The sequence below is a fragment of the Coregonus clupeaformis genome, chromosome 17 (assembly GCF_020615455.1).
Source record: "Coregonus clupeaformis isolate EN_2021a chromosome 17, ASM2061545v1, whole genome shotgun sequence".
NCBI classification, from domain to species: domain Eukaryota; kingdom Metazoa; phylum Chordata; class Actinopteri; order Salmoniformes; family Salmonidae; genus Coregonus; species Coregonus clupeaformis.
This window is the reverse complement of record NC_059208.1, coordinates 56576589-56598111: the sequence shown is the minus strand read 5'-3', so window position 1 is coordinate 56598111 and position 21523 is coordinate 56576589. Positions and strand designations below refer to the sequence as shown.

The window sequence follows — 21523 nt, the reverse complement described above, 5'->3', positions numbered from 1 at the left end:
CTTCCTTTTTTCCACATTTTGTTACGTTACAGCCTTATTCTAATAACGATAAAATTAAAATGTTCCCTCATCAATCTACACACAAAACCCCATAATGACAAAGCAAAAACAGGTTATTAGAAATGTTGGCAAATGTATTAAAAATAGAAACAGAAATACCTTATTTACATAAGTATTCAGACCCTTTGCTATGAAGACACATTTCAGTTGAACGCATTCAGTTGTACAACTGACTAGGTATCCCCCTTTCCCCCTTTCCCCCGTAGAGCTCTGAGACAGGATTGTGTCGAGGCACAGATCTGGGGAAGGGTACCAAAACATGTCTGCAGCATTGAAGGTCCCCAAGAACACAGTGGCCTCCATCATTCTTAAATGGAAGAAGTTTGGAACCACCAAGACTCTTCCTAGAGCTGGCTGCCCGGCCAAACTGATCAATCGGGGTAGAAGAGCCTTGGTCAGGGAGGTGACCAAGAACCCGATGGTCACTCCACCAATCAGGCCTTTATGGTAGAGTGGCCAGATGGAAGCCACTCCTCAGTAACAGGCACATGACAGCCCGCTTGGAGTTTGCCAATAGGCACCTAAAGGACTCTCATTGACCATGAGAAACAAAATTATCTGGTCTGATGAAACCAAGATTGAACTCTTTGGCCTGAATGCCAAGCTTCACGTCTGGAGGAAACCTGGCACCATCCCTGCGGTGAAGCATGGTGGTGGCAGCATCATGCTGTGGGGATGTTTTTCAGCGACAGGGACTGGGAGACTAGTCAGGATCGAGAGAAAGATGAATGGAGCAAAGTACAGAGAGATCCCTTGATGAAAACCTGCTCCAGAGCGCTCAGGACCTCAGACTGGGGCGAAGGTTCACCTTCCAACAGGACAACGACCCTAAGCACACAGCCAAGACAATACAGGAGTGGCTTCAGGACAAGTCTCTAAATGTCCTTGAGTGGCCCAGCCAGTGCCCGGACTTGAACCCGATCGACCATCTCTAGAGAGGCCTGAAAATAGCTGTGCAGCGACGCTCCCCATCCAACCTGACAGAGCATGAGAGGATCTGCAGAGAAGAATGGGAGAAACTCCCCAAATACAGGTGTGCCAAGCTTGGAGTGTCATACCCAAGGAGACTCAAGGCTGTAATCGCTGCCAAAGGTGCTTCAACAAAGTACTGAGTAAAGGGTCTGAATACTTATGTAAATGTAATATTTCAGTTTTTTATTTGTAATACATTTGTGTACCGGTAGATTAATGAGGGGGGGGAAACAATTTAATCCATTTTAGAATAAGGCTGTAACGTAACAAAATGTGGAAACAGGGAAGGGGTCTGAATACTTTCCGAATGCACTGTACCATGGATCAGCCCTGGCACACCTTTATCTGAAGATATGTACCATGGATCAGCCCTAGCACACCTTTATCTGAAGATATGTACCATGGATCAGCCCTAGCACACCTTTATCTGAAGATATGTACCATGTCACAACCCTGGTACATGTCTAGAATGTATTATTATTAACTATATTGTTAGAAACAATGTTTCTATATTCTGTTTTCAAACCATATAATCTGAAACAATGTGTTTCCTATAGGCTATAAGCAAACCATTTATAATCTGATAACATTGTCTCTCTCTCTCCGGCAGTAACCATGGTGTTGATGCACAGTGTTTTTTAATAAAGACCATATGCTGTGTAAAGCTAGCAGCACTTTAAACAGAAATAGCTACTGGAGACATAAGAGGGTCAGGGCCATTTTAATTTTCATCCTACTGAAATGGTAGTGAACCGTATCTCCTCAACTGGCTATCACAAAGACTAGGCCTCTGGCTCACTGATCAACCATGGAGCTAGGCCAACACTTCTTCATGGAAAATAGGATTTTATTTCACCCCTTGGGTGTGTGGGGGGAATGGGGTGTGTGTGTGTGTGTGTGCGTGTGTGTGTGTGTGCAAGTGTGTGTGTGTGCGCGTGTGTGCAAGTGTGTCTGAGGGGGTGTGTGTGCGTGTGTGTCTGAGGGGGTGTGTGTGCGTGTGTGTCTGAGGGGGTGTGTGTGCGTGTGTGTCTGAGGGGGTGTGTGTGCGTGCGTGCCTGTGACTCCACCTTCACATGCATGTATTTGAGGTTGAGCTCAGCTATTTTAATGTGCAATGATGTGGTTTTAAATTCCGGTTATAGACGGTGCTCAAGTGAAGCGGAAATTGCTTCTTTGCAAAGAGAAACAAATTACATCTGTAATTATGCAAATGCACTGCAGTTGTTTGTGAAAACGTGAGAAAGAGAGAGAGGGAGAGATAGAGAGAGGGCGAGAGAGCAGCTGAGAATGGCAATGAGGAATGAAGTGTGGATGGACCCTCCAGGGGTGAGAGGGAGAGGGGGAGATAGAGAGAGAGAGATGCGTCAACAGCAACCTTGGGAAAATCCTCTGCATTATCATTAACAGCAGACTAGTTCATTTCCTCAGTGAAAACAATGTACTGAGCAAATGTCAAATTGGCTTTTTACCGAATTACCATACGACAGACCACGTATTCACCCTGCACACCCTAATTGACAAACAAACAAACCAAAACAAAGGCAAAGTCTTCTCATGCTTTGTTGATTTCAAAAAAGCTTTTGACTCAATTTGGCATGAGGGTCTGCTATACAAATTGATGGAAAGTGGGGTTGGGGGAAAAACATACGACAATATAAAATCCCTGTACACAAACAACAAGTGTGCGGTTAAAATTGGCAAAAAACACACACATTTCTTTCCACAGGGCTGTGGGGTGAGACAGGGATGCAGTTTAAGCCCCACCCTCTTCAACATATATATCAACGAATTGGCGAGGGCACTAGAACAGTCTGCACCACCCGGCCTCACCCTACTAGAATCTGAAGTCAAATGTCTACTGTTTGCTGATGATCTGGTGCTTCTGTCACCAACCAAGGAGGGCCTACAGCAGCACCTAGATCTTCTGCACAGATTCTGTCAGACCTGGGCCCTGACAGTAAATCTCAGTAAGACAAAAATAATGGTGTTCCAAAAAAGGTCCAGTTGCCAGGACCACAAATACAAATTCCATCTAGACACCGTTGCCCTAGAACACACAAAAAACGATACATACCTCGGCCTAAACATCAGCGCCACAGGTAACTTCCACAAAGCTGTGAACGATCTGAGAGACAAGGCAAGAAGTGCCTTCCATGCCATCAAATGGAACATAAAATTTGACATACCAATTAGGATCTGGCAAAAAATACTTGAATCAGTTAGAGAACCCATTGCCCTTTATGGTTGTGAGGTCTGGGGTCCGCTCAACAACCAAGAATTCACAAAATCGGACAAACACCAAATTGAGACTCTGCATGCAGAATTCTGCAAAAATATTCTCAGTGTACAACGAAAAACACCAAATAATGCATGCAGAGCAGAATTAGGCCGATACCCGCTAATTATCAAAATCCAGAAAAGAGCAGTTGAATTCTATAACCACTTAAAAGGAAGCGATTCCCAAACCTTCCATAACAAAGCCATCACCTACAGAGATGAACTTGGAGAAGAGTCCCCTAAGCAAGCTGGTCCTGGGGCTCTATTCACAAACACAAACAGACCTTACACAGCCCCAGGACAACAACAACAACAACAACACAATTAGACCCAACCAAATCACGAGAAAACAAGAAGACAATTACTTGCCACATTGGAAGGAATTAACAAAAAAACTGAGCAAACTAGAATGCTATTTGGCCCTAAACAGAGAGTACACAGTGCCAGAATACCTGACCACTGTGACTGACCCAGACTTAAGGAAAGCTTTGACTATGTACAGACTCAGTGAGCATAGCCTTGCTATTGAGAAAGGCCGCTGTAGGCAGACCTGGCTCTCAAGAGAAGACAGGCTATGTGCACACTGCCCACAAAATGTGGTGGAAACTGAGCTGCACTTCCTAACCTCCTGCAAAATGTATGACCATATTAGAGACACATATTTCCCTCAGATTACAGAGATCCACAAAGAATTCAAAAACTCCCATATCTATTGGGTGAAAAACCACAGTGTTCCATCACAGCAGCAAGATTTGTGACCTGTTGCCACAAGAAAAGGGCAACCAGTGAAGAACAAACACCATTGTAAATACAACCCATATTTATGTTTATTTATTTTCCCATTTGTACTTTAACTATTTGCACATTGATACAACACTGTATATATACATCATTTGACATTTGAAATGTCTTTATTCTTTTGGAACTTCTGAGTGTAATGTTTACTGTTAATATTTATTTTTTATTTCACTTTTGTTTACTATCTACTTCACTTGCTTTGGCAATGTTAACATACGTTTCCCATACCAACAAAGCCCTTAAATTGAAATGAAATTTAATTGAGAGAGAGAGAGCAGCTGAGAATGGCAATGAGGAATGAAGTTTGTCTGGACCCTCCAGGGGTGAGAGGGGGGAGGGAGAGGGAGAGATAGAGAGAGAGGGAGAGAGAGCAGCTGAGAATGGCAATGAGGAATGAAGTGTGTCTGGACCTTCCATGGGTAAGAGACAAAGGAGACTTTGTGAGGAATCACTTTCTACAGACACTCAGACCACTTCAGGTTCTCCCTCATAGTCTTAGTGTGACAGAGAGCCCAGAATCGGACTGGCCATAATGGAAGTTTGGGCAAATGCCATATTGTTATAATTTTTTGTGAAGAATGATCATCATTTAGCTAACAATGAGGGCCTCAAGGGAAAAAAAATAGCTGGTGTGGGGGCCTCAAGGAACGTCATTTGGTCAGTCTGTTAGAAATGCCCGGGACGATTTCTGGTCCAAGTGTGTCTCTGAGAGATCCTTCAAAACCTTAGTGCAGACACAGCCAGATATGGCTTGCTGCTTCAAGTTCAATTTCAACTTAGTTCTATGATCATACACAAGACAGTGAAATTATATCCTCCTTATCGTGTGATGCCTAAAGCATTGAAAGACTGAAAAATATTTAAGCATAAACATTTCTTTTCACTGACGATTCACATCAATAAAAGGCCATATGACTTTGAAAATCCAACATTGTTAAATCAAGTTAATAAAAAAAACAGTTGTTTTTGACATTGTCTGCAGTAGAGAAGCAGTGCCTGGGGTGGGATGCATCTCAGTAGTTAATTCTCGTGGACTGGGCTATGAGTTCAGACTGAGGTGGACTGGGCTATGAGTTCAGACTGAGGTGGACTGGGCTATGAGTTCAGACTGAGGTGGACTGGGAAATGAGTTCAGACTGAGGTGGACTGGGCTATGAGTTCAGACGGAGGTGGACTGGGCTATGAGTTCAGACTGAGGTGGACTGGGCTATGAGTTCAGACTGAGGTTACCATACACTGCCAGGCTGGCGGACAGAGGAGAGAGAGAGGAAAGGATTACTGCAACCCAAAATGGAGGAGAGGAGGTGGAAGTAATCCTCTGTGTCTGCTCTGTTTCTACCTGTTTGTTCCTACACACGTCAAAACATTCATTGAGTAAGCACAGTGGGGCTGGGGGTTTTCGCGAGGTGACACACACACACACACACACACACACACACACACACATACACACAGAGATACACACACACACCCCTGCTGTTACAGTGAGGGAAAAAAGTATTTGATCCCCTGCTGATTTTGTATGTTTGTCCACTGACAAAGACATGATCAGTCTATAATTTTAATGGTAGGTTTATTTGAACAGTGAGAGACAGAATAACAACAAAAAAATCCAGAAAAACCCATGTCAAAAATGTTATAAATTGATTTGCATTTTAATGAGGGAAATAAGTATTTGACCCCCTCTCAATCAGAAAGATTTCTGGCTCCCAGGTGTCTTTTATACAGGTAACGAGCTGAGATTAGGAGCACACACTTAAAGGGAGTGCTCCTAATCTCAGTGTGTTACCTGTATTACATTTACATTTTAGTCATTTAGCAGACGCTCTTATCCAGAGCGACTTACAGTTAGTGAGTGCATACATTATTTTTTTTATTTTTCATACTGGCCCCCCGTGGGAATCAAAGCCACAACCCTGGCGTTGCAAACGTCATGCTCTACCAACTGAGCTACATCCCTGCCGGCCATTCCTATCCCTACCCTGGATGACTCTAGGCCAATTGTGTGCCGCCCCATGGGTCTCCCGGTCGCGGCCGGCTACGACAGAGCCTGGATTCGAACCAGGATCTCTAGTGACACAGCTAGCACTGCGATGCAGTGCCTTAGACCACTGCGCCACTCGGGAGGGTATAAAAGACACCTGTCCACAGAAGCAATCAATCAATCAGATTCCAAACTCTCCACCATGGCCAAGACCAAAGAGCTCTCCAAGGATGTCATGGACAAGATTGTAGACCTACACAAGGCTGGAATGGGCTACAAGATAAGCCAAGCAGCTTGGTGAGAAGGTGACAACAGTTGGTGCGATTATTCGCAAATGGAAGAAACACAAAATAACTGTCAATCTCCCTCGGACTGGGGCTCCATGCAAGATCTCACCTTGTGGAGTTGCAATGATCATGAGAATGGTGAGGAATCAGCCCAGAACTACACGGGAGGATCTTGTCAATGATCTCAAGAAAGCTGGGACAATAGTCACCAAGAAAACAATTGGTAACTCACTACGCCGTGAAGGACTGAAATCCTGCAGCGCCCGCAAGGTCCCCCTGCTCAAGAAAGCACATATACATGCCTGTCTGAAGTTTGCCAATGATTCAGAGGAGAACTGGGTGAAAGTGTTGTGGTCAGATGAGACCAAAATGGAGCTCTTTGGCATCAACTCAACTCGCCGTGTTTGGAGGAGGAGGAATGCTGCCTATGACCCCAAGAACACCATCCCCACCGTCAAACATGGAGGTGGAAACATTATGCTTTGGGGGTGTTTTTCTGCTAAGGGGACAGGACAACTTCACTGCATCAAAGGGACGATGGACGGGGCCATGTACCGTCAAATCTTGGGTGAGAACCTCCATCCCTCAGCCAGGGCATTGAAAATGGGTCGTGGATGGGTATTCCAGCATGACAATGACCCAAAACACACGGCCAAGGCAACAAAGGAGTGGCTCAAGAAGAAGCACATTAAGGTCCTTGAGTGGCCTAGCCAGTCTCCAGACCTTAATCCCATAGAACATTTGTGGAGGGAGCTGAAGGTTGGAGTTGCCAAACGTCAGCCTCGAAACCTTAATGACTTGGAGAATATCTGCAAAGAGGAGTGGGACAAAATCCCTCCTGAGATGTGTGCAAACCTGGTGGCCAACTACAAGAAACGTCTGACCTCTGTGATTGCCAACAAGGGTTTTACCACCAAGTACTAAGTCATGTTTTGCAGAGGGGTCAAATACTTATTTCCCTCATTAAAATGCAAATAAATTTATAACATTTTTGACATGCGTTTTTCTGGATTTTATTGTTGTTATTCTGTCTCTCACTGTTCAAATAAACCTACCATTAAAATTATAGACTGATAATTTCTTTGTCAAATGTACAAAATCAGCAGGGGATCAAATAATTTTTTCCCTCACTGTATATACAACAAAAAACACTTTTTGGGAGAATACAATGAGTATTAAGTTGAAAAATGTATAATTGGTGGCGTACTGTGGATACCAATATCTCTTGTGAGCCTCCCAGGCCATGTTGCCCAGGGTTAAGAACATAAATTGTTGAGTAATAATATTACATTGTATTGTATTACACTATCTATACCAGGGATCATCAACTAGATTCAGCCACGGGTCGATAATTTATTGAGAAGATGGTTAGGCGCCCGGAACATAATTACAAATAATTTGTAGACTGCAAATTGACAGCAAGAATATAATATTTGACTAAAACATAATCATTTCAAACCTTGCTTACATTTGTGTACCATCACATACAGGTACACTATATCGCTCTATTATGCGTGGGAATATTTTGATTTCCAAAATGTAAATCACTTGGAGCTGATTTGCTGGTGTTTTTACAGCCTTTTATGGCCAACAAAAACATTTAAATAATAATTGCTCAGAAAACTTGGGGGGCCAAATAAAATCACCCACGGCTGCCGGTTGGGAAACCTTGCTCTAAACTTATTCCACGAATCCCTTGGCCAAAATGTGTTACATCTGTTGTTGTTTGTAGTATTCCTAAATAAATATATGAAATTTTATAAAAATAAAATAATAATAATATATATTTTGAGATCTGGCTGTGTACCCCTTGCAGTACCACCCCAGTTTGAGGACCCCTGCCCTAACACACTGACTTCCAGACCAGTACGCGATCACTCACCCATACTTAGCCCCCAGTCTCACATCTTAGACTCTCCCACTCCCTCCCTCTTTTATCTCTCCCTCACTGACTCAGTCTCTGGTCCATTATCTAATTTCATAAGTCCCAGACAGTCTCCCTCTCACTGATAAAGTCCCACAATGTCTTGCAGTATCCCTCCTAGTATCATGTCCCCATGGCCCCATACATAGGCCCAGAACCACCAGTTTCTCCCCTCCCAGGATCCATGCCTCCCAGGCGGACAGAGCTGGAGAAAGGATACAGTACCAGTCAAAAGTTTGGACACACCTACTCATTCAATTGTTTTTCTTTATTTCTACTATTTTCTACATTGTAGAATAATAGTGAAGACATCAAAACTATGAAATAACACATATGGAATCATGTAGTAACCAAAAAGCTGTTAAACAAATCAAAATATATTTTATATCTGAGATCTTTCAAATAGCCACCCTTTGCCTTGATGACAGCTTTGCACACTCTTGGCATTCTCTCAAAAGTTATCCATTACATATGAATCAATATGGAATTTCAATGTTACCCCTACTTTTATACGGTACATTACATACGGTATGAATTAAAAATGGAATCTCAATGTCAATTTCTCTATCTCCCCCCAGCAATCAGCTGTGGACACCCAGGAAGCCCCATCTACGGGCGGACCATCGGTAACGGCTTCAACCTGAACGACGTGGTGAGCTTCTCCTGCAACACGGGCTACGTGATGGAGGGGCCCTCGAGGGCCCAGTGCCAGGCCACGCGCCAGTGGAGCCAGCCACCACCAACGTGTAAAGGTGGGGAAAAAAGTTAAGTCTTCTATTCACACGGAGTACGCTTGCTCGTTCCGCCTGACCACTGCAGTGCACCCTGGGTAAAATGGGGAGGAAGGAGGAAGGGAGGGGGTCATCATGGCTTGTAGTGGGATTGTAACCAATCAGCATTGTAATCAATCAGCACGACAATGGCCTCTGTGTTGGGTGAATGGGGACATTTGGTTGCTCTGTGTTTCTGTGTGTTATGTGGTTGTGGTGAGTTGTGGTGGTTTCACTGACCGGTATAGGGTTTTTGAATGGTTGTGTTGATCCGTTGCCCAGTGCATGACACTTGCCTTGCATGTGACTTAGTTTACAGCGATGCATTTCAACCAGACTCATTTGATTTTGTGACGTTGTGTTTGCTGTGTTATATTACCCTGCCAAGTGTAAATATTACGCCCACACTGTGTTGGCCTTTGTTGATGCCAGTGAATCAATGTCTCAGGTTCTTAGAATTCATAATAAGCCATTGTGCCATGTAGGGGAGAACCAGGGCGAAAGTAACACATGGCGAAAGTAACACATGGCGAAAGTAACACACCTACAGTTAGGGGAAAAAAGTATTTGATCCCTTGCTGATTTTGTACGTTTGCCCACTGACAAAGAAATGATCAGTCTATAATTTTAATGGTAGGTTTATTTGAACAGTGAGAGACAGAATAACAACAATAAAATCCAGAAAAACGCATGTCAAAAATGTTATAAATTTATTATTTGCATTTTAATGAGGGAAATAAGTATTTGACCCCTCTGCAAAACATGACTTAGTACTTGGTGGCAAAACCCTTGTTGGCAATCACAGAGGTCAGATGTTTCTTGTAGTTGGCCACCAGGTTTGCACACATCTCAGGAGGGATTTTGGCCCACTCCTCTTTGCAGATCTTCTCCAAGTCATTAAGGTTTCGAGGCTGATGTTTGTCAACTCGAACCTTCAGCTCCCTCCACAGATTTTCTATGGGATTAAGGTCTGGAGACTGGCTAGGCCACTCCAGGACCTTAATGTGCTTCTTCTTGAGCCACTCCTTTGTTGCCTTGGCCGTGTGTTTTGGGTCATTGTCATGCTGGAATATCCATGCACTACCCGTTTTCAATGCCCTGGCCGAGGGATGGAGGTTCTCACCCAAGATTTGACGGTACATGGCCCCGTCCATCGTCCCTTTGATGCAGTGAAGTTGTCCTGTCCCCTTAGCAGAAAAACACCCCCAAAGCATAATGTTTCCACCTCCATGTTTGACGGTGGGGATGGTGTTCTTGGGGTCATAGGCAGCATTCCTCCTCCTCCAAACACGGCGAGTTGAGTTGATGCCAAAGAGCTCAATTTTGGTCTCATCTGACCACAACACTTTTACCCAGTTCTCCTCTGAATCATTCAGATGTTCATTGGCAAACTTCAGACGGCCCTGTATATGTGCTTTCTTGAGCAGGGGGACCTTGCGGGCGCTGCAGGATTTCAGTCCTTCACGGCGTAATGTGTTACCAATTGTTTTCTTGGTGACTATGGTCCCAGCTGCCTTGAGATCATTGACAAGATCCTCCCGTGTAGTTCTGGGCTGATTCCTCACCGTTCTCATGATCATTGCAACTCCACGAGGTGAGATCTTGCATGGAGCCCCAGACCGAGGGTGATTGACCGTCATCTTGAACTTCTTCCATTTTCTAATAATTGCGCCAACAGTTGTTGCCTTCTCACCAAGCTGCTTGCCTATTGTCCTGTAGCCCATCCCAGCCTTGTGCAGGTCTACAATTTTATCCCTGATGTCCTTACACAGCTCTCTGGTCTTGGCCATTGTGGAGAGGTTGGAGTCTGTTTGATTGAGTGTGTGGACAGGTGTCTTTTATACAGTTAACGAGTTCAAACAGGTGCAGTTAATACAGGTAATGAGTGGAGAACAGGAGGGCTTCTTAAAGAAAAACTAACAGGTCTGTGAGAGCCGGAATTCTTACTGGTTGGTAGGTGATCAAATACTTATGTCATGCAATAAAATGCAAATTCATTACTTAAAAAATCATACAATGTGATATTCTGGATTTTTGTTTTATATTCCGTCTCTCACAGTTGAAGTGTACCTATGATAAAAATTACAGACCTCTACATGCTTTGTAAGTAGGAAAACCTGAAAAATCGGCAGTGTATCAAATACTTGTTCTCCTCACTGTATATATATATATACAGTGATTTAATTGTTTTTTCCCTAATCAATCTACACAAATGTATTACAAATAAAAAACTGAAATATTACATTTAAATAAGTATACAGACCCTTTACTCAGTACTTTGTTGAAGCACCTTTGGCAGCTATTACAGCATTGAGTCTTCTTGGGTATGACGCTACAAGCTTCCAAGTGGCGCAGCAGTCCAAGGCACTGCATCTCAGTGCTCTTGCTGGGCCACTCAAGGACATTCAGAGACTTGTCCCAAAGCAACTCCTGTGTTGTCTTGGCTGTGTGCTTAGGGTCGTTGTCCTGTTGGAAGCTGAACCGTTGCACCAGTCTGAGGTCCTTTGCGCTCTGGAGCAGGTTTCCATCAAGGATCTCTCTGTACTTTGCTATGTTCATCTTTGCCTCGATTCTGACTAATCTCCCAGTCCCTGCCACCACCATGCTTCACCGTAGGGATGGTGCCAGGTTTCCTCCAGACATGACGCTGGGCATTCAGGCCAAATAGTTAAATCTTGGTTTCATCAGACCAGAGAATCTTGTTTCTCATGGTCTGAGAGTCTTGAGGTGCCTTTTCGCAAACTCCAAGCGGGCTGTCATGTGCCTTTTACTGAGTGGTGGCTTTCATCTGGCCAATCTACCATAAAGGCCTGATTGGTGAAGTGCTTCAGAGATGGTTGTCCTTCTGGAAGTTTCTCCCATCTCCACAGAGGAACTCTAGAGCTCTGTCAGAGTGACCATCGGGTGCTTGGTCACCTCCCTGACCAAGGCCCTTCTCCCCTGATTGCTCAGTTTGGCCGGGCAGCCAGCTCTAGGAAGAGTCTTGGTGGTTCCAAACTTCTTCCATTTAAGAATGATGGAGGCCACTGTGTTCTTGGGGACCTTTAATGCTGAAGAAATGTTTTGGTACCCTTACCCAGATCTGTGCCTTGACACAATCCTGTCTCGGAGCTCTACTGACAATTCCTTCGACCTCATGGCTTGGTTTTTGCTCTGACATGCACTGTCAACAGTGGGACCTTATATAGACAGTTGTGTGCCTTTCCAAATCATGTCCAATCAATTGAATTTACCACAGGTGGACTCCAATCAAGTTGTAGAAACATCTCAAGGATGATCAATGGAAACAAGATGCACCTGAGCTCAATTTCGAGTCTCATAGCAAAGGGTCTGAATACTTATGTAAATAAGGTATTTCTGGTTTGCATTTTTAATACATTTGCACAAAAAAAATCTAAAAAACTGTTTTCGCTTTGTCATTATGGGGTATTGTGTGTAGATTGCTGAGGATTTTTAGAATTAGGCTGTAATGTAACAAAATGTGGAAAAAGTCAAGGGGTTTGAATGCTTTCCGAAGGCACTGTATGATTCTGGGGGTCAATTACCTTATGTCATGCCATGGAAATGTGCTAAGCATGATGAGTTTGCCATTTGTAAAGACAATAAAAACGTTTATTCTATCAAGACACGAGGAGCACGCATGACTAGGACAGCTGGAGCGCATGTGTTGGTAAGGCTAAATATGAATAGTCATTGAAAATGGTGAAAAACATCCCATTAAAAAGTAAGATGTGAAAATTATGTAGCTATCATGTGATCCATTTTTAGTCCGATTTAATATTGTAAGGCAAAATATTGTGTTTGCGCAACATTGCAATGTTGACGCATGGTTCATTTTCTTAAATGTCGAACCTATAGCATTAATTATTCAAATCGACACAAACGTGAAATGATTAGTACATTTGTTGAATGTAACGAGCGTTACAAACCAGAAACATGGAGATGAGACTATTGTCTCACGAGCTCTTACTGAGTTACTCCCTTCCGGAAGGTACAAAAGGAACATTGTGGTAGTTCTGTTCTCGGTCTATATAATTTCAACTCATTTACCCTAGAAATTAAAAATACAGCTGCTAATGGTAGAGGACATACACTGAGTGTACAAAACATTAAGAATACCTTCCTAATATTGAGTTACACTAATTCAACCATGAAGGCCTGATTCACACAGTCTCCTCTGAAACAGTTGATGTTGAGATTGAGATGTGTCTGTTACTTGAACTCTGTGAAGCATTTATTTGGGCTGCAATTTCTGAGGCTGGTAACTCTAATGAACTTATCCTCTGCAGCAGAGGTAACTCTGGGTCTTCCATTCCTGTGGCAGTCCTCATGAGAGCCAGTTTCATCATAGCGCTTGATGTTTTTTTGCGACTGCACTTGAAGAAACTGACTGACCTTCATCTCTTAAAGTAACAATGGACTGTCGTTTCTCTTTGCTTATTTGAGCTGTTCTTGCCATAATATGGACTTGGTCTTTTACCAAATAGGACTATCTTCTGTATACCCCCTCTACCTTGTCACAACACAACTGATTGGCTCAAACGCATTAAGAAGGAAAGAAATTCCACAAATTAACTTTTAAGAGGGCACACCTGTTAATTGAAATGCATTCCAGGTGACTACCTCATGAAGCTGGTTGAGAGAATGCCAAGAGTGTGCAAAGCTGTCATCAAGGCAAAGAGTGGCTATGTTGAAGAATCTAAAATCTAAAATATATTTTGATTTGATTAACACTTTTTTGGTTACTACATGATTCCATGTGTGTTATTTAATAGTTTTGATGTCTTCACTATTATTCTACCGTGTAGAAAATAGTAAAAATAAAGAAAAACCCTTGAATGAGTAGGTGTGTCCAAACTTTTGACACACCTACTCATTCCCAGTGCACTACTTTTTGGAATAAAAAAAAAATCCCTTGATTTGATTTGACTTAACTTTAAAATAGTGTGACTCATGGACTGAGAAATGCAGTTTCATGTCAGTACCTCTACTAAGCTGTACCCCCGCACATTGACTCTGTACCGGTACCCCCTGTATATAGCCTCATTATGACCTGGACTAACCTGTGCCCCCGCACATTGACTCTGTACCGGTACCCCCTGTATATAGCCTCATTATGACCTGGACTAACCTGTGCCCCCGCACATTGACTCTGTACCGGTACCCCCTGTATATAGCCTCATTATGACCTGGACTAACCTGTGTCCCTGCACATTGACTCTGTACCGGTACCCCCTGTATATAGCCTCATTATGACCTGGACTAACCTGTGCCCCCGCACATTGACTCTGTACCGGTACCCCCTGTATATAGCCTCGCTACTGTTATTTTACTGCTGTCTTTTAATTATTTGTTATTTTTCTATTTTATTTTTTATTTTTTACTTATCTATTTTTTACTTAACACTTATTTTTCTTAAAACTGCATTGTTGGTTTAGGGCTCGTAAGTAAGCATTTCAATGTAAGGTCTACAACTGTTGGATTCGGCGCATGTGACAAATACAATTTGATTTGATTTGATCTGGCCCTATATGAGTGACTGCGAGAGGGTTAGGCGTGTCCTAAGTGTTGGAATGAATTTATCCCTTCCATGTTTCTGCCAAATAACACATGCTTGTCTTTTTCACTCTCTTCAGTGGTCAACTGCTCCGATCCTGGGATCCCAGCCAACTCCATCAGACAGAGTAAGATAGAACATGGCAACTTCACCTTTGGAACCGTGGTGTTCTACGACTGCAACCCAGGTTTCTACCCATTCGGTTCTCCCGTTCTCACCTGTCAACCCACGGGACAGTGGGACAAGCCTCTACCGGAGTGCATCGGTGAGTCTGCTGTCACTGTATATTGTCAAAAGACACTCAGCAATTTGCACACTGCAACTTATACTCACGTGGTGGTATATTGGAGAAGTTTTGACAGTAGAAAACATTGTCACCGATAAAGCACTTTGGGAGCATACCGCTGATTGCAGTGTGCAGAGTCTATTTTTACCATTCACTGAACTTATTTTAATATCCAGCACCTGCTCAAGGACATTGGTGGTATGTATCTACTGTCATCTGTTCCTATAATTTGTTGTCACTGTCTCACGGACTGTCTCTCTTAGCAAGAGACTGCCGATTTAGCAACTTGACACTTGTGGCTAATTAGCATATTATTCCTTTAATTGAGGCTGAATGAGTTTTGTGACCCCCTGCAGCTTAAGATCAGTGTTCTAATTGAGGGACAGGTGAAACAGCGCTGTGGATATTAGACTAATTAGGGATGCCAGATTGGCAGCTGATCCCTCTGTTTTATGGTGTGTACCTGCAACATTCTCCTCAAAACAAGCTGCACCAGGCATCTGCTGTAATGGCAACACAGCATGTCTAAACACTTGGCTTCAAGGCTTCCTACTGGCTGTCTCAGAGTTCTAAACACAACCTGAGCTTCCTACTGGATGAGGGGCATGTAGTGTGCTCCAATCAGTGCTCTCCTTTGAAGTTTGAACCCAATCCCAACCTTAGTGAACATGATGCGTAGCCTAATGTTTTATCTTAAACCTGACCATCCATAAGTTAGCTCGACTTTGGCCCAATCAGTTTGGTGTTCCTGTTGCGATGTGTTTTAAAAGGGACGGGAAGACCCTAGACGGGATTAATGAATGTGCTCTTTTCTCCTCCATGCCTTGTTCCCTGTTTGATCCACCCCGCTGCAACATGGACGCCATGTCCAAAATGTTCTTCTCATTTAGACACACCTCATCCTGTCCGTTGATTCAGCACATTCATTCTGGACCTGCTCACTTTTTATAGGCCTGTGGCAGACAAAAAAGGATGAAGTTTAAAGTAAACTTGCTGATTGTAACACATTGTGGGGTGAATATTTGAAGAAAGAAGTTGATTATTTTAACACTCTGGCCTTGATAATTTACAACGTTAAACAGGAATCGAGATGTATTACTAAGGATGAGGACGGTACCGTCTACTTTGGAACGTTACCATTATGTGTTTAAGTGCTAGTACTGTATTTGTATTGTGGTGGGGCTAGTACAGTGGTCTTATTCTATGAGCGGGGGGTACGGGACATTTTGGACAGTACCTGGACCCAGATTAAACCTAGTCCTGGTCTATAAAGCACTTTTAATCTGGGTCTGGGAAATTTAGTCCATAGTTTGTATTCTCTGAAGTTGTTTTTAAAGTAGTGAAGTAGTTTGTATGATACAGTATCCTCCCTCATCGAGACGTAGGCCAGAACAGTGTTTACACCATATTCACGCATCTAGTTCTATCTCTATTGCTAACATACATTACAGCGTCTCAAATGCCACCCTATTCTCTACATAGTGCACTACTTTAGACCAGAGCCCTATGGAATAGGGTGCCATTTGGGATTCACCCATAGTGTGTGGCCTCAATCCTCTAGAGATTGACGACCGCACCTTCCACTTCATTAGACCTGTCAGCACTGAGCTGATGGCATCCATTATGTATGTCTCTCTCCTCCAGTGGTGGACTGTGGTCACCCTGGATGCCCTCCCAACGGCCAGCTGAGCGGGGACAAGTTCACCTTCGGCTCCACGGTTCGCTACACCTGCGTAGGGGGGCGACAGCTAAAGGGCGAGTCGGCACGCACCTGCCAGCTTAACGGTCACTGGAGTGTACCCATGCCTTTCTGCTCAGGTGATTTAGGGGGTTTGTGAGTGGGTGAGGGGGTTGGGGGGTGGGGGGGGCTGGCTATGTGTGTGTGTGGTTGGGTGGTTAGGGGGTTTGTGCTGGGGTGGGGGGGTGGGGGGAGCTGTGTGGTTGGGGGGTTTGTGCAGGGGTGGGGGGAGCTGTGTGGTTGGGGGGTTGGTGAATGGGTGCGGGGGGTATATGTGTGTGTGTTGGGGTTCATGTTGTCCAAGGCAACAATGGCTAAGCCATCTGCAACGTTACATTATGATCTATTGGAAGGTTGTCACGGTGACTAAGCTCAAATGTTCAAATCTATATTCATCAGCTTTTGGCAAGAGCTAAAACAGACAGAGACAACTAGAGAGAAGGTCATATCGAGGACTTTGAAATATACCAGAAAAATAGAGAACTAGCTGCTAATAGTGGAGGAGAATTTGAAAGCGGTGGTGGAGCAACACATTGGTTCCAACAGAAGAAACGAGAGGCATTGACTAACATGTGGGCAGGAGTGTTTACCCTCTTCACCCTAGCGTGGGCGCTGTACCTGGGCACTGACGTTACAGCTAGAATAGATCAGTCACAACTCCCCTTTCTTCACAACAGTCTCTCGATCTCTCTCTCTTTCTCCATCACAGTCTCTCTCTCGCTCTCTCTCTCTCTCCTACACACACAGACATAGTTACTGCGCCTTCCTTCCTTCCTTCCTTCCTTCCTTCCTTCCTTCCTTCCTTCCTTCCTTCCTTCCTTCCTTCCTTCCTATCTTCCTTCCTTTCCTTCCTTCCTTCCTTCCTTCCTTCTTCCTCCTCTTCTTCTTCCCTTTCTTGCACTCAATATGTAAATTAGCTAAATAAATTAGAATGTGGCACAATGTGGATTGGATGGAAATCAGATATCTGGCTACATTTAAATAAAAATTACAATGACCCCGTCGGGATGGTGGGAAAATACATTTGTTGCTGAGGTAATTTTTTCAGCCGGAGACGGATGTCATTCTCTGGATAATTAGGGTCTCTGTATTTCCTCTCTTGCAGAAGTTGGGCCCTGCATTCCAAATGGCACCCTATTCACCGTATAGAGCATTACTTTTAACCAGAACCTCATTGGACTTTGGTCAAAAGTAGTGCACTATATAGGGAATAGGGTGTCATTTGGGATGCAGCTGGGACAATAAGTCCCGGTAATGGATCTGTGGGAACTACTGGGTTGGTGCTTAGTGTTTGCTGTTCCTCTTTATTGCTATCTACTTTTCACTACGGCAGACTGAAGAGGAATCATCTCAACCTCATCTTTCTCTCTCTCTCTCTCTCTCTCTCTCTCTCTCTCTCTCTCTCTCTCTCTCTCTCTCTCTCTCTCTCTCTCTCTCTCTCTCTCTCTCTCTCTCTCACATACTCTCTTTCTATAGAGAGAGACACAGGTACATGCATTTAATACATAAGATGGTGTTTGAGTGAAGAAGTCTAAAAGAGTTTTGAATTGGACTTCACATGAAGTGCAAATTACTGGCACAAGATTTCTTATCCCTGTAGTACATCTCTTCCCTCCATAGTTTTCTTTACTTAAAGACTTTTGGCGCTTGTACACACCCTCCCTCACCCTGTTACAGACTGTCTGTAGTTTAAAGAGTTTAGCAGTGTGTAAACCTCCCCTGCATCACCCTGTTAGTGAGTCTAACCTGTCTTTTAACCTGCTCTGCCATAGCCTGTTAGTGGGTCCTATCTGTTCTTTAATAACCCACCCTGCCATAGCCTGTTACTTGGTCCTACCTGTCCTGTAACCCACCCTTCCATAGCCTGTTACTTGGTCCTACCTGTCCTGTAACCCACCCTGCCATAGCCTGTTACTTGGTCCTACCTGTCCTGTAACCCACCCTGCCATAGCCTGTTACTTGGTCCTACCTGTCCTGTAACCCACCCTGCCATAGCCTGTTACTTGGTCCTACCTGTCCTGTAACCCACCCTGCCATAGCCTGTTACTTGGTCCTACCTGTCCTGTAACTCACCCTGCCATAGCCTGTTAGTGGGTCCTATCTGTTCTTTAATAACCCACCCTGCCATAGCCTGTTACTTGGTCCTACCTGTCCTGTAACCCACCCTGCCATAGCCTGTTACTTGGTCCTACCTGTCCTGTAACCCACCCTGCCATAGCCTGTTACTTGGTCCTACCTGTCCTGTAACCCACCCTGCCATAGCCTGTTACTTGGTCCTACCTGTCCTGTAACCCACCCTGCCATAGCCTGTTACTTGGTCCTACCTGTCCTGTAACCCACCCTGCCATAGCCTGTTACTTGGTCCTACCTGTCCTGTAACCCACCCTGCCATAGCCTGTTACTTGGTCCTACCTGTCCTGTAACTCACCCTGCCATATCCTGTTACTTGGTCCTACCTGTCCTGTAACCCACCCTGCCATAGCCTGTTACTTGGTCCTACCTGTCCTGTAACTCACCCTGCCATAGCCTGTTACTTGGTCCTACCTGTCCTGTAACCCACCCTGCCATAGCCTGTTACTTGGTCCTACCTGTCCTGTAACCCACCCTGCCATAGCCTGTTACTTGGTCCTACCTGTCCTGTAACCCACCCTGCCATAGCCTGTTACTTGGTCCTACCTGTCCTGTAACTCACCCTGCCATAGCCTGTTACTTGGTCCTACCTGTCCTGTAACTCACCCTGCCATAGCCTGTTACTTGGTCCTACCTGTCCTGTAACCCACCCTGCCATAGCCTGTTACTTGGTCCTACCTGTCCTGTAACTCACCCTGCCATAGCCTGTTACTTGGTCCTACCTGTCCTGTAACCCACCCTGCCATAGCCTGTTACTTGGTCCTACCTGTCCTGTAACCCACCCTGCCATAGCCTGTTACTTGGTCCTACCTGTCCTGTAACTCACCCTGCCATAGCCTGTTACTTGGTCCTACCTGTCCTGTAACTCACCCTGCCATAGCCTGTTACTTGGTCCTACCTGTCCTGTAACCCACCCTGCCATAGCCTGTTACTTGGTCCTACCTGTCCTGTAACCCACCCTGCCATAGCCTGTTACTTGGTCCTACCTGTCCTGTAACCCACCCCTGCCATAGCCTGTTACTTGGTCCTACCTGTCCTGTAACTCACCCTGCCATAGCCTGTTACTTGGTCCTACCTGTCCTGTAACCCACCCTGCCATAGCCTGTTACTTGGTCCTACCTGTCCTGTAACCCACCCTGCCATAGCCTGTTACTTGGTCCTACCTGGACTGATCATAGTGTGAAGAGTTCAGCAATATGGGAACCACCCTGCCTAACCCTAATGCTGATTCAACATCCAAAAGGATCCTATTGCAGCTGGTTGCCTTACAATTGGATATTGAATCAACATATTTTTGTTATTGAGTACTGTGAAAAGTCTGGCAGTGTAGGAAGTGGGCCTAAAGCTGACTATGCTGCTGAGAGATATGAGAACACAAGCTGACAGTCTCACCTCTTCTACCGGAGTTGTGTGAACGCATTAGGAGGAGAGAGAGAGAGAGAGAGAGAGAGAGGAGAGAGAGACATTTGAAATGTTTCAGTGATGTTTACTGTTAATATTTATTGTTTATTTCACTTTTGTTTACTATCTACTTCACTTGCTTTGGCAATGTTAACACACGTTTCCCATGCCAATAAAGCCCTTAAATTGAAATTGAGAGCGAGGGGAGAGGGAGAGAGAGAGCGAAAGTGACACTCCCAGAGGAGATGTGGGTGAGAGAGAGAGTTGTGGTGAAGAGGGGAGAGTAGGAGGAAGAAATAACTATTTTGCACCAAGTACGAACTAGAGCCGATTTATTTGCGTACTTCTCCCTCTCTCAACGGCTCTCTGAATCATGGTTAATACTTTTAGGATCCATGCTAGTTCTCTCAACGGCTCTCTGAATCATGGTTAATACTTTTAGGATCCATGCTAGTTCTCTCAACAGCTCTCTGAATCATGGTTAACACTTTTAGGATCCATGCTAGCTCGCTCAACGGCTCTCTGAATCATGGTTAATAGTTTTAGGATCCATGCTAGCTCTCTCAACGGCTATCTAAATCATGGTTAATACTTTTAGGATCCATGCTAGCTCTCTCAACGGCTCTCTGAATCATGGTTAATACCTTTAAGGATCCATGCTAGCTTTCTCAACGGCTCTCTAAATCATGGTTAATGCTTTTAGGATCCATGCTAGCTCTCTCAACGGCTCTCTAAATCATGGTTAATACTTTTAGGATCCATGCTAGTTCTCTCAACGGCTCTCTGAATCATGGTTAATACTTTTAGGATCCATGCTAGTTCTCTCAACGGCTCTCTGAATCATGGTTAATACTTTTAGGATCCATGCTAGTTCTCTCAACAGCTCTCTGAATCATGGTTAACACTTTTAGGATCCATGCTAGCTCGCTCAACGGCTCTCTGAATCATGGTTAATAGTTTTAGGATCCATGCTAGCTCTCTCAACGGCTATCTAAATCATGGTTAATACTTTTAGGATCCATGCTAGCTCTCAATGGCTCTCTAAATCATGGTTAATACTTTTAGGATCCATGCTAGCTCTCTCAACGGCTCTCTGAATCATGGTTAATACCTTTAAGGATCCATGCTAGCTTTCTCAACGGCTCTCTAAATCATGGTTAATACTTTTAGGATCCATGCTAGCTCTCTCAACGGCTCTCTAAATCATGGTTAATACTTTTAGGATCCATGCTAGAAAACAATTTTATGGCGATAAAGTATACCATTTATCTTCATTTAGTTTTTGTTAGTACTTTTCTCCAGAGAGACACTATCAAATCAATTTAAATTAATTAATTTA

The 21523-nt window shown here is 44.1% G+C and overlaps 1 protein-coding gene across 1 annotated transcript in view; it reads left to right on the top strand.

The window, feature by feature from the left end:
• Positions 1–21523, top strand: part of LOC121586782 (CUB and sushi domain-containing protein 3) — a 759103-nt gene that overhangs the window by 641861 nt on the left and 95719 nt on the right. Inside the window, exons 54-56 of the mRNA XM_041903753.2 lie at positions 8881–9054; positions 14709–14894; positions 16560–16733. Of these exons, the coding sequence (XP_041759687.2) occupies positions 8881–9054; positions 14709–14894; positions 16560–16733 (534 nt within the window). The remainder of the gene's footprint in view (positions 1–8880; positions 9055–14708; positions 14895–16559; positions 16734–21523) is intronic.